The sequence below is a fragment of the Ascidia mentula genome, chromosome 5 (assembly GCF_947561715.1).
Source record: "Ascidia mentula chromosome 5, kaAscMent1.1, whole genome shotgun sequence".
Lineage (NCBI taxonomy): Eukaryota > Metazoa > Chordata > Ascidiacea > Phlebobranchia > Ascidiidae > Ascidia > Ascidia mentula.
The window spans coordinates 3,384,127-3,397,694 of NC_138570.1; the positions used below are offsets into that span (position 1 = coordinate 3,384,127).

A 13,568-nucleotide genomic window follows, 5' to 3' on the forward strand; every position below is an offset into this window, starting at 1 on the left:
CCAATCGTTATTGGACTCGAAACTTTAGCGATTGTCTCAGCCAGAGCTTCAGCGTATACTGTGCGACCCAAATAATCAACCTCGTCGTCGATATCTTTGATGATTCGCTCTGCATTGCAACAAAATAACCCTGTTTTATATGGGCAGAGGTTAGATACGTTTGATTAAGTAGGCCATGGTACTTTGTGGAAATTTAGCCACTGAAAGCCGGTCGGCTGCTTTTGTCAGAAAATCGTCTCCTGTTTGGGTAGTTTTATTCAATCTTAGGTTGTAATATGTTGACAATGTAAAGTTGAAATAAACGAATGTTTTTCGTATGGAAGTAATGTTTAAAAGCTATCATTATCCTTTATTGTTAATTAACCGAACATTTCGTTGCTTGAAATGGAAAATCTGATGCCGGCACAAACAATCACTCCGTACACAATGCATAAAGGGTGGACAAGAATCCAAAATCTGTAAATTAATGTTATTCGATACGAATCGAAAATGCCGATTTATAAAGTAAAGACATCTACGTGCACAAGTTCCATTTGCACGGAAGTCAAGGGACACATGTAACAAACGAGGACCGTGCGATCCGTCTACTAATTCCTATTACAAGTGCTTGTTGGTGCACTGTTTTGATGAGAGACTGACTGTTAAACAACAACAGCCTTTAACAGATATATAGACTGACTGTTCAAGACTGTTGTTGTTTAACAGTCAGTCTCTCATCAAAATAATGCATCAGCAAGTACCAGACATTGACACGGCGCATTAGGGAAATTGAACTGTTTTTCATTGTACAGAATGATTAATTGCACCTCGTTTCCCTTCACTAGTTTCAACTGTTTTTGTTTCTCACTTGTTCACATAAAAGCTATATACCAAGGCATCACCTTTAACATCAACGATTTTTGTCATTTCCAAGTCTTCTGGCGTTGCCATTTCCAATTGTTTGGTGTACAAGAAACAACTTTACCTCCGAAAATCAATTTATAAATACCTTAAAAAGTTTGTTGTAACTTAGCATCCTCTTAACAATATGGTTTAGTTATAGACACAAATTTGGCGAATATATTGCTTTTCGCATATTTAATATCACGTCTCGCAAATTTATTTTGTTTTCCAAATACGTTGATTCAAACAAGCGAACATGTTTTATCTAAATCACCGAAAAGGCATTCCAACAGCTGCACTTGTATAACCACGTGTTGTTGGTGTGGAGTGATAGTTTAAAATACCAAATGCTAGTTACACTGCCGTCTTGCAGTTAAACTACATATAAGTTTCACTGTCTTTTTAACATTAATTTGCCATTGAAACGCAAAATATTTTGACTAAAGGGCTACAGGTGAAAATGGGCACTGAACGACGGATATAGGAATCACTATCTTGCAAGCCAATCGAAGGTTAACTGAGAATCTAGCTGCAAAAACTCAACAAAGCTACAAAAACCATAAGCTGTTGTCCTCGGGCGGAACCAACCTTTGTGTATCGACGTCTGCTTGGTATACTTCCTTCAGCTTTCTGCCTATATCGGAAAAAGCGTAACGCGTCGCAGCCCAAGCCAATTCGATGGAGGGTTCTGCAAACCTAATGGTGGTGAGTTTGGATATTTTGGGGGCGAAACAGCTACTTTTTTAATCAGATAATCGAAAAAGTTATGTTAGGAAAATGGTATCAGTTTTGTGCTGGACAAGGATATAAAATTCATTTTTTGCCTCAATCATTCCGCTAAACTCCGACACAACAATTAAATTGAACCGCCAATTGGTTTGAGTTTTTATAGGCGAACCTCGATTTATATCTCAATTACACTTCGACATGCATTTCGTCATGTTTATTTTTATGAACACGAGGAAGGCAATACAGAGGATACATGCAATAGGAAAAGGATGACGGTTGCAACAAGAAAATCGTTTCTGCACACTTGATTAGCATCTGCTGTTCAGTACCTAGATGTGTATTTTCAACAGATCGTACCACCACAAAGTAAAAGAATTTGATCCTGGCTAGCTTACCAACTAGTTCAGCACAATAGTCACCTGCTGCACTGACGAGACTTAATGGGTCGAAATAGTGTCTGCACAACTGTTTGCAGCACATTGGTGGTCTTTGTTGTGCGCATATTTAAAGCGACATATTTCCAATAAAAGCACAGAGACAATTTTAAGTTGATGAATAAAAACTGTGTCCAGAGTTGAAATTATTGTCCTACATTATCCAGATGCTGACGGCGTAGATAAAGTAGACGGCTGTGAACTCTGTGTAGAAGATGTCGCTGCCGCTACTGCTGCTTGGTGCTTAGCAATCGCAACAAGTTCCCTCTGGTGGGCGATGGGCACCCGAATACCGTGGTCAAGATTAACAGAATACCGACTGAAAAGTTTTGCTTGGCTTTTGTGAAAATTGAGTTGTTTCAAGCAGTTTTCGAACAAATTTGCGTCTGCGTCCATGTTTGTCATGGCCTGATTCTTTGCCAAATCGAATTCGGGAATCATGATATCCCTGCATTACAAAAATATCAATATTCTTTCGAAGTTGTAATACAAGTTGTTTCGCAGTGATTGAATGAACGTAGGTCGGTAGGTTTGCCAAGAACAACTAAGAAGCGCAGTCCCAACTTACGTCTAGATATTCATTTAGAGTGTAGAGAAATTTTTCAGAGCCTGTCGTTTCGAAACACGGCTTTAATTTATGTAGATGCCATTTTCTGTTGTATTTTACGTGTCTTGTTGTTTAAAATCACCTGTAGATACTCATTAGAGGCATATCATCGGCAATTTTCTTCCCGACCAGGTCAACGTCCACCTTATCGTCGGAGTCTTGAATTACTTGTATGATGTAACTCATCTTGTAAGGCCACTGTTCTGTAAGAATGGTCCAGATGACGAGGTCGTTGGCTACTTTGGCATCACGAATATCAACCACATCTTCGTTTGTCGCTAAAATGCAAAGTCCAAGAATTTAGTGAGTGCGGAAAACGGAAAAATGGTAGCGCAACAGACGAAATATTGATTTTAGTAAAAAGAGGAAAAAAAGCAACGCGTGCCAGTCAAGTCGTTTTCAACGATATGTTCGTATTCCACAATGAATAAAAACAGAAACTTTTATTTTCTTCCCATCGTAAAATCACAAAGCTGGAGAAACGATTGTTTTTGCTCTAGCAAGGAAACCAATTCTAGAACTAGTGGATTTCGATTAAAAAGCAATGTTTTAGTAATTTACCTTCGCTTGTTGAACCATCTTTTTGACTCAGCTTCTTTATGTAGATCTCTTTGCAAACCTGATTTTTTTGCAATTAAAAATCAACATATTTAACACTGAACCAAACCCTGAACTCTGAAATCCGATGCTGTAGTATTGGATTTAACATGGTCTGTGATACGCACGATTTAAATTCGTTGCCAGCTTCTACATACCATTTTGTGGTATCGATTCATAATCGTTGCCGTCAAAGTCACGATGTTGAAAATCCTCTTGATCATTCGGGGATTCCCCTCCAAGCTCTCTTGGATCAAATCGTTTTTGAAGAAGAACTTCCTGTGAAAGCAATACGTCATTACTGGAACTGCAAAAAAACGCAGAATACGATATGATCAATTCAACGACGGCACAATTTAAACATCATAACGTTGTTTGGTGTAAGCTGTGAGGGAAGGCTATAGTAAGGGCATAGTAAACCTGCAGAGAAACAGAAATTCTTTGTCCTTTAAATGGGACGGATGTCCAGCTTCTTCCTTCAACGGTGTAAGTTGCGATTCCAGGTCGCGTCTTGGCAATTTTTTCTCGGTTTTTTCGAACTTTATTACTTTTTCTACATCAACAACGTGAATTTTACGAAATATTAGCATTTTCATCAAAAGTTCAAACAAGCAATCATAGCAGACAGCTCTGTAAATGTTGATTACGAAGAAAAATATTTCGCTTGATAACATAGGTTATATGCAGATGTTTGTATGATTCGTTAATGTTAAGGTCGTCTTTAAAGTAAGCGCTGGCCAAAACAAGGCTCACTGCTTATGTGAATCGCAGATCAATTAGAATGGCGTCGGAAGATTATTAAATTCAAGTTGATATTTCGACTCTGCGTGTTCGGTAATTGTCTTCTTGATTTAATTCCCTTAAACGACAATGCCATGTTGAGGCCCATGTCATCTGAATTATGTGACACAAACCAAAAGAAAACCAGCAGCGCACATCCATGAGGTGTTGCTAGTGGCAAAACTAATAGACGAGTTTTATACCTCTTGAAATAGTAATCGGCTCGTATTGTGATGGAGCAGAGCTGGTGTGAGGTTTTCTTTCAACGTCTGTAGTTTGTGCTCGTTCCCCTAAAGCTCCATAATGATGTTTATTCACATAGGTTTCCTGATGAGGCCCCGTCATGAACATCACTGGCACTAAAACAATTACAAAACGTAACTCATGGTATATCGTCGGAAAAACAGTTCAATGTAAATCTTGCTTCGGTGGCGCTATTGCAAAAAAACATAATAATTTGTTGTACTTCTTGCTCTTGTTCAGGTACATACATAAATTTCAGTTCCCATTTGGGAACAAACTTATTCCCATTGAGTTATCGTATAAAGAAAAGTAAACAAGTAAATGTAAATTATAAAACTTCAGTCAAGTTTTTCGACTCAATGCAATCAGATTGTGGAGACTCACTGTTGGGGAATGCCTTTTCCAAGGTTGGAAAGTTGAAACTCGGATCGATTGCGTGTTTGTGAAGGGGTGGCGGCAGGTTAGGTTTGGAAATGAGTTCGTTCCTCGATTTATCAGCCTGGTCGATAAGACCTCCAATGTATCGTTTTTTTTCCTTGACCTTTGAAAGATATTTGTTTAATTGAGTTTCATTTTGCCACGTTTTGAGCACCCAATCTGCTCAAATCTGTATTTAAAGTAAATTTGAATGATACGACTTGTTGTGTAATAAATATTGTAAACATCGCCAACTGCAGTGCTATAACATCAGCTGTTCATGACTGTAAAGCACATGGATTGAAGAGGGCATAAGAACTTTGTAGTATACATGCTTTGAATGCATTATAGCAACGACCGCATGTAGCTTCAAAAGTGATATTTGGTCATTGCAATGTTCGAACAAATCTCAAGAAAATTAGGGTTAAACTTTTTTGCCGCCAAAAAACACGTCACAGAAACGAATTGCCATTTTTTCCCACGACAGAGAAATATGACATGAGTGAACCAAGCACCAACAGTTAACGCACCGTTGGAAGGCAGAAGGGGAGGTTGATAATCTTTCTCAGGTACTTCTGGGCGCTGACTCTGGCTCGTTCCTGCCCAATGCTGAAGGCGTGTTCAATGCTCTCTACCGCCACCCGTGAGTTTATTGAAATCAAACACACGAACGGTGAGTAACGATCGCTCAGCAAAATACTTACAGCATCCAAAACAGACTTTACCTGAAAAGAAAGTAATCTAATATAGGGACAAGGCTCCATGACCCTATATATTCACCGGTGCCAACACCAGTTTATTTCTTACTGTTATTGTTTATCTGCGTACAGTATACAATATTTATTGCACAAAATGCAAATTTGAGGTAAGTCTATGTAGTAAGACAACGCTAGTTTTATCTGTCACACAATGCGAAAACAGCTTCTAATTTAGGGATTGGACTTGCACCTTTGGAAGGGATATTTTGTCAAGGTCGTCAACTACAATTACAAACTTGTATTGTTTCCTGTGTGAAAGCTCAGCACATTGCACAAGTTGGGTAATATGGGTGATCTGAAATAGAGTACACAGTATCAGATAAATTCCTAGTTAGTCATTCAGCATAATTAGGTAAATATTTGCCTTGTCATATAGTCACCACAATCTTCATTAGCATCGCTAACAATATATGCACAAGTGCAATGAAATACAATGAATACAAGCGAAATGGTTTCGGAAAGTGGTAAAAGATGAGATAAACGCGCCATGAGTGTTTGCGTGTTTGGCACAAAACCCAGTTAATTTCCTTATTATATACAATTTAAACACGAGCATGATGAAAGTAAACCTTCTGGCCTACCTCGTATTTAATTTGATTCATGACCCCAAGTTGAGCTTGCAGGGTTGCTCTAGTTCCCTTCAAGGCAGAGTTAATGCGGGAATTCTGGGAATTTACCATTGCGTAGATGAACCGAATGACGGCGAACACTCCCGCTGTCACACCAGGAAGCCAGGCTAGAGCTAGTGTGGCTGCCGGAATAGCTGCGGTCGTCTGATTGCAAAGCGCCGAATTACAATAAATATAGGTGGTAAATGTACTAACGTTAACACGCTTACCGCTTCTGCGTATATCGTCAGTGGTATAGGAATAAGTAGTAGAAAAAGAAGAAATACCATCCAAACGAACATTGGAATGTTGCACGATGTTTTGGAATACTTTGACAACAGAACTCTGATGCTGGTCAAGTTAGACGGAACACTTTGCCCATTCTCATAAACATTATTCACGCCCTGTTTCTTTCCGACCTCATTACCTTGACTTCCATCCACATTTCTCCGAACAGTTTTATTATCACCCTGCTTACTACCCTCGTTGATTAAAGGAGCCTTTTCGCTGTCGTTGCAATTCTCACCACTGGCAGCGTTAAGCGCCAAGGGATCTTCCATCGAAACAACGATAGCCAAATTTTTGAGGTATTGGAAAGAAACGCTGGCCTGCATAGAATTGGCATAGGTAACTACCCACCAGTTTTTCGAGTCTTCTGCCTGTTCTCCTTTTAATTCGTTTTTCCAATCGTTGTACGCAACCATGCTCTGCACCACGCCCAAGTCCTTAAGAATGTCCTCGGCTGCTTGATTGCAATCTCCCAATCTGGCAAAGAATTGACGCCGTTCGTTTGAAGAAGTTTGGTTTCGAACTGTGACGATTTGGAGCATTCTGGTAAGTCTGGTCGTTACTCTTCCGAACTCAGCTTCCGCGGCCACAACAAGAGCGGTGGCGATCCCGGCCCATAGGTTGTCGGTACCGGCACATGCCCATGCGTTGAAGTTAACGAAGAGATACCTAAACGAGAAATGTGGTTTGTTATCAGCTGAAAAATTGGGGAGTTTTAGTAAACCCAACACAATAAAACTGACCATTGAATGTTTTAAAAAAGCATTCAAAGCGCAAAAAAACTGAGAAATGGAAATACAAAACATGAATATAAACCGAACAAAATAAAAGAAATAATATTGTCTGTTAGGGCGCGAATGTTATATAAGCTAACCGTTGTAAGATCTGAAGTACGTAATTGGATTTTCACGTGGTTTATCAAACAACCGTTTTTGCAACAAAATAATTGGGTAATAAAAACCAAACAAATAACAAAACAGGTCACGTACAAAAGCATACCCTTAGCTTGGGTATGACGCTTTCTCTGATAAACATTTGGTTTTAACATTTCACAAACCTTTGTTCCACAGTGTTTTCTATAACGGAAGGATCGCTTGGTGCATCATCACAAACCAAGTCGTAATCGGGCTGACCACCTCGCAAAGTGGCCGTGTCCACTCCCCTCACAGGCATTCTGGCAAGAGCACACATTAGCAACAGCCTGGCGTTGGAGAGGTTGGGCATTACAGGAAAGTAGTCGTTGAAATATACGATGACGAACACAGAAACGGCAAGGATCACCGACAGCGACAGCATGACGATGGAGAGGGTTTGTCTGACTGTGATGCCTGTTGATGGAGGACCAGCCGTGTGGTTGCTGATTGTGGGACTACTGCTGCAAAGTAGGTGTATGAATTGTAAACGTTTACACCAGAATTGCATTAATTTTATTTCTTTTGTAAATAGACTAAACCCACAAGGGTTTTAATCCAATCTAAAAAAAAAATTTTCTATGTTGAAGTAATGCCATGCTTACGCATAGCAAGGCGGGATCGCCCCACTGCGCAGGCCCTTTGTTTTTCTATGTTTTTTGGTAAGTGTAATGTTTGGAATATCATTTACAAAGCTCGTAGAGCCGTAATACTTTACACATCCTATCTTTTCAAGACATTTTACAGTTTGGTGACTTTGAAACCTGATGCCTAGTGGTGGGCTAACAACCAGTTATTTTCTGTTATCAGTTTCACAGCAATTCAGTCTGAGCACACGGGAAACGGTTGATTGCGCCGAAACACCGAAGAATATTATAAATAATTGGCGGCAGAGCTGCTTCCCTTACAACCATTCAGTCCTTAGTTTCGCTATACTTAACTTCGAAATCCCACACGCACCTGTTTGTCGTAGAAGAGTGATTGGTGTGATTGTGAAGTGCCGATGGTACTGTGAATACTTGTGGAATGAGCAAAATGATACCGGCAGCAAGAAGAATGACACAAATCACAACGACGGCAATTTTTAGACCTTTACTGCTACAACATCCTTGTCCCGAGGGTGTGGCGTGGTCGACTTCAAACTGAGCTTGCTTGCGGCGCAGAATATCTGTCAATTACATCAACGTATGAATTCTTGTTATTTTTGAGCACGTCCACGATTGCAGATAACGTTGTAGGTTTTACCGTTCCACTGCCATTATTAGGGTACATGACTTTGCATTAAATTTAGTTCGCCAACTATTTGGTCGAGATTATATTTTTGTGAGCATGATTAGCCATGATCCATTGATTTATGTCCCATCTTGAATTAAAGCACATTTAAATAACAAAAACAACACCTTAACCATGACCCCACAAGAGCAATAAAACTTACTGCAAACATGTTTGATGAGGAAAGTTTTTCCGCTTCCCCACCTTCCGAAAACCCCAATCGTGATCGGACTCGAAACGTTAGCGATCGTCTCTGCTAGAGCTTCAGCGTACAATGTGTGTCCCAAATAATCAACCCCGCTGTCGTTATCGTTGATGATTCGCTCTGCAATGCAATAAAATAACCTTATCCTTAATAACGAACACCTGAACGTAGGTCAGTAGCTACCGTAAAAATATAGTTTTTTAAGCTTATATGGAATGTAAAGGTGTGGGATATTTTGTCGTGATTCAAGTGCACGGTGGTTGGTCGTACGAAAGTTGAAAAGTTACAATAATTCGTTTCAGTCGAAGTCGTATCGAATATTTGATGACATTACAAGGAATAGTATAAGGCCCTTCAGTATAACTTGTGTTCGATTGAGCCGAATCCAGAAAATTAGTGATATTCAATTCTGGCCAATCCGAATTCTACGAATTATTGATGTATTCCCTTTAATTCCAAATCCTGAAAATGACATTTAATGATACCAATCGTAATGGTGCGTTTGGCAGTTACAAGTCATCAGGTACGTTGTTTATCATTCTACTCGATTCACCCTATTATTAAAAGAGTCAATTTTCTTGTGGTAAGCACGACATTCGCGTGGACCGGTACTTTGCACGGAAGTCTCATATAACAAATGAGGTGCGTACTTTCCGTCTATAGTGTGTCCGATAATAAACATGACAAATTGCACAGCGTCCCTCAGTCTTATGGTCAAAACAAAAAGTTGAAACACTACAAACCATGCAGGCCTATTTGTGGTTGAAACAGTTGGCTTATTACATGTCCCGCACAAACCGTTAAACGTTTTACCCACTGCTGCATAAAGCCAGCGTACAGTTTAAATTGTGTGTTGTCGTCCGCAGGTTCAAATACAAACCACAAAAAACTACCTTTAACATCAACGATTTTTTTCATCTCCAAGTTGGCATCCTGTGGCGTTTCCATTTTTCCGCAGTTGCTCAAGAAAGCACTTTATACGCGTATCAAAATAGACGTTGACAGCAATTTATAGATGCTCTTCGCACATAGATCTTGTCACAGGTTTAAGTAGTCACAAATTTGCAAATTTGTTGCCAGTAGCAGTTTCAAAATCAATTTGGTTACCTAAAGCTGCTTAAACAAGCTAACATTATTATTTTCTATATCATCGGCAGGCAAACTAATTGCTTGAGCTATGGTTTCCACCCAAAATCGCATGTTTCACTTTTTAGCAGTTAAACTAACGCCATAATAACTTTCATTACCTTTATCAACATTATACTTTCCATCGCAGGACAAAAGATTTTGACTGTAACGGATCATACAACAAATAAACTTACTACGGGTGAGATATGTACGTGTATTTCTGAAGCACTATCTTTCTGGTCAAAAGTTGATTCTCGCAAACGCTGCGAAAACCATACGCTGTGGCCCGCAGGCGGAAGCAAGTGACAGTGTGACGTACAAGTAACGTCCGCAAGCTTATGAAAACCTTTTTTTTCTAAAAGATGCAAAGAAATAAAAACAAATTAGGTGCATAGATTTACTAACTGTTGTATGACGACAAGCGTCCACTTTGTATGTTGGGATGGAAATCACAAACGAAACGCACATGTTAATATGTGTGTGAATTGCTCTGGCATAGAAATGGATGAGAGATATGTACGAATTAAAACAGTTTACTTGATTTTTAGTTTAGCAATGTAATATGTACCAACATCAATTCATCTCTTTAAACCAACTCTAATTATGAAAATTTATAGCAGTGCGAATGTATTTGTCTGAATCTTCTTGTTTCAAATATAATAAAATGACAACGCAGGTGGTACAACTCGTTGCTATCATCCGACATGTGTCCGCTGTCTTGTTACTGAAAATAATTTTTTGTTGTAATGTACTTTGTGTTGCTTTCGTCTAATTATGATTAATTGTTTTTTTTTGTAATAACTTGTGATATTCCATAACTTTCTTGGGACATTCGCAATAAAACTTAACTTAATTTGCGTGCAATTGTTGTTGTTAGTTACAAATAACATTATTTCTGCATGTATCAGATTTTCCGAAAACATATTTTTGCCATTTCCGGTTAAAAGTTTTTCTTTTAAGGGTGCCATAATCCTGGTTTAATCAATTTTGTGGTTGAGCTGTGCTTTTGTATACTGTAAACCCCAGTTTCAGGTACACTTTTATTCTTAATTTTTGAACAACTATCTTACGCATTACGGTTAGTTACTTGCTTAATTGAGATTGTGCATACATGTTGCAATTTTGTAACATCAATTGACTAACCACCGATTGCTGCATGTATGCATCACAGATGTTAACTTTTTTATACTCAGGTGTTTCCAGCAATGGATACAATTAAGGATGATTTGTGTCAATTTAATGACTTAAGCGAATTGCCAACACCCTTCCTAAATGGAAACTCAGATATATCAAGACAATTTGTTAAGATTGTGGGAAATATATATAAACTGGCAAAACAGTTTGGAAATACTGTGAAGAATGACCCGTTTCCACAGCTCTTAACCAGTGGCTTTGAAGAGGAACAAATCTGGCAACAGGTTGACTTGTTCAACAATGACACTTTGCTACAACTCCGAAAACAAATTTTCAAATTTGAGAATGAAGAAGATTTTACTTTGGACAAAAATAAAGAAAGAGATTCCTTGTTAATTGACGATGTGTCAGAAAATGCTTCAGATAATTCATCAGAAAATGAAGAGGGTGAAGAGGACTATGACGAAGATACAGAAAATTACAATGAAAGTTTAGACAAACCTGAAGAGTTTGAAAAAACTGTGGTTGATGATAAATTTTTCAGTCTTAGACAGATGGAGAAATTTTTGAACAACCAAGAAGCACCAGCAGGTGGAAAAGGAAATGACGATGACATTGACTATTTCAATGATATCCCCTCTACTGACGATGAAGGTGAACTTCCTGACGAAGAGTCAGAAGAAGAGAATATTGAACTCAATGAAGATGAAGAAGACCATACATCTGCACGTCAACTTAAATACCAGGACTTTTACGAGGATGTAGCACCTTTAAATGAAGAAAAACAAGATGAGACTGAAGTAGAAACCCTTCCAAAAGTTGGACGGGCAGATGAAAAGTTAACAAGAAAAATTGAGAAGGTCGAGGAACGTGCACTTGCTGATCCTGATTGGCAAATGAGAGGTGAAACCACGGCGACCAAACGTCCGGTGAACAGTTTGCTTGAAGAAGTGCTCCAGTTTGACCAGACACAACGCACTGCTCCTGAAATCACAGATGAGCACACTCATGATTTGGAAAGCATAATTTGCCAGAGGATCAAGGAAAGAGCTTGGGATGACGTCCAAAGAAAGATTAAGGACCTGAAAAACCCGCATGATTTTAAAAAGAAGATTGTGCTGAACTCTGAACAATCCAAACTGTCACTACATGAGATATACGAGAAAGAATACTTAAACAAAATCTCTGGTCAGTCACAGGAGGAAAAAGAACATCCAGACCATGTTGAACTGAAATCCTTGATGAAGGATTTGTTCCGAAAGTTGGACGCATTGTCGAACTTTCACTTCAGAGCTGCGCAGCCTGAACCAGAAATAAAAGTCATTAAAAATTTGCCTGCAATCGCCATGGAAGAGGTTCAACCAATTTCACATGCTGAGTCACATATGCTCGCTCCAGAGGAAGTTCAGACCCAAACTAACATGAAAGCTGATGCTGAAAAGACATCTACTGACAAGAAAAGAGAAAGAAGGAAAAAGAAAGCCAAACAAAAGGTGTGTGCTTTACTAATATATCAAAACAATAAGAATGCCTTATTTTGAAAATGTCGAAGCTTTTTTTTATCATGAAAATAAACCTTCATATATATTTTGTTTCATTCGAGAATTAAATTGAATTCAGTGTTTAATCTTATACAGCAGGGATAGACAACCAATAATGGCACAACTGCCCGCAGCAGTGCATTGCATAATTACTAGTGGTGCATTTACCCCAGAGATAATATAATTGCCTTAGTTAGATTTTTTATTAGATCTTAGTTATAATGATAATTGTTCTGCTCTAAGGCACGAGCAACGGTACGAAGTGAAAAACTCCAAGCGTTAGCTGAAACTAATGAAAAGTTGAAGTCACTGCAAGCCATCAACAAACTTGAACAGCAAGCCAAATTACCAGGAAGCCAAACTACCATTGTCAAGGTATAATATAATAAATAAAGATTTCCACATTACCAGACAATATTCACTAACTTTGTCTTGTTTTCTTTTACAGGCAACATCCAAACAGCGGGAGAATTTGACCTCGTCGAAATCGTTCTTTGGGAAACTAGAGGAAAAGAAATCTCAAAAGATTTTTAATAAAAGAAAGCCAGCTTGAATTGGACACAGTTTGACTTAACTTCAGTTCATTCTGTGGGTTGCCAGAAGCTTTTCGGTAACGCAATCACGAGCAAGAGTATTTTGTCGTGGGCATCGACCCTTAACAGCAGCCCTAATGAATAGTTAATAAACCGTAAAGGACGCTGTCGCCAATTTTTTTCCAAAAAGGTCAACCTTGCATGCGTGATTCATAAAATTGCGCATTGGGGTGTTGGAATAATATTGACAGACTACGGCCTCTGTTTATACAGAGAATTACGCCTATGTCATATTTTGTAACACCTGTTACCAGACGGATTATTTTTTTTCTGCACAAAAAATGGTGTGGTCTAATGGCTTTGTTTATTAAACAAAAACAGACCAAATATAGCCTAATATAAAAGTAAAGGATATGTAAATCGAAACAAAAACAGATTTGAGCAGTGGATCGAATAATATGGTTCAAGTGAGCTGCAGACGAGGGCACTGTTTCGACCTAT

At 38.7% G+C, this 13,568-nt stretch overlaps 2 protein-coding genes across 2 annotated transcripts; one reads left to right on the forward strand and one right to left on the reverse strand.

Annotated features, from left to right (window-relative positions):
- Positions 1 to 1,993: 1,993 nt before the first annotated feature.
- Positions 1,994 to 8,168, reverse strand: LOC145901944 (uncharacterized). Its single transcript, XM_082989763.1, has 14 exons — positions 8,071 to 8,168; positions 7,401 to 7,718; positions 6,489 to 7,012; positions 6,286 to 6,398; positions 6,029 to 6,220; positions 5,638 to 5,742; positions 5,220 to 5,414; positions 4,657 to 4,813; positions 4,233 to 4,388; positions 3,670 to 3,802; positions 3,408 to 3,528; positions 3,214 to 3,271; positions 2,735 to 2,930; positions 1,994 to 2,493 (listed from the first exon to the last, which is right to left on the reverse strand). The coding sequence occupies exons 1-14, from the start codon at positions 8,166 to 8,168 to the stop codon at positions 2,205 to 2,207; spliced, it is 2,655 nt and encodes an 884-aa protein (XP_082845889.1). The 3' UTR covers positions 1,994 to 2,204.
- Positions 8,169 to 11,056: 2,888 nt separating this feature from the next.
- Positions 11,057 to 13,395, forward strand: LOC145902659 (U3 small nucleolar ribonucleoprotein MPP10-like). Its single transcript, XM_082990711.1, has 3 exons — positions 11,057 to 12,486; positions 12,778 to 12,909; positions 12,983 to 13,395. Exons 1-3 carry the CDS (start codon positions 11,065 to 11,067, stop codon positions 13,085 to 13,087), a joined length of 1,659 nt encoding a protein of 552 aa, XP_082846837.1. The 5' UTR covers positions 11,057 to 11,064; the 3' UTR covers positions 13,088 to 13,395.
- Positions 13,396 to 13,568: the final 173 nt, after the last annotated feature.

Bases quoted from the DNA above. Each gene is read 5' to 3' on its own strand.
- LOC145901944 (XM_082989763.1), bottom strand. From the start codon at position 8,168: ATGGTTGTAAGGGAAGCAGCTCTGCCGCCAATTATTTATAATATTCTT. The intron at 7,013-7,400 runs GTTTGTGAAATG...TTTCTCGTTTAG, and splicing joins GAAAACACTGTGGAACAAAG to GTATCTCTTCGTTAACTTCA. The intron at 6,399-6,488 runs GTCAAGGTAATG...CCAGCATCAGAG, and splicing joins TCGGAGAAATGTGGATGGAA to TTCTGTTGTCAAAGTATTCC.
- LOC145902659 (XM_082990711.1), top strand. From the start codon at position 11,065: ATGGATACAATTAAGGATGATTTGTGTCAATTTAATGACTTAAGCGAA. The intron at 12,487-12,777 runs GTGTGTGCTTTA...TTCTGCTCTAAG, and splicing joins AAAAGAAAGCCAAACAAAAG to GCACGAGCAACGGTACGAAG. The intron at 12,910-12,982 runs GTATAATATAAT...TTTCTTTTACAG, and splicing joins GCCAAACTACCATTGTCAAG to GCAACATCCAAACAGCGGGA.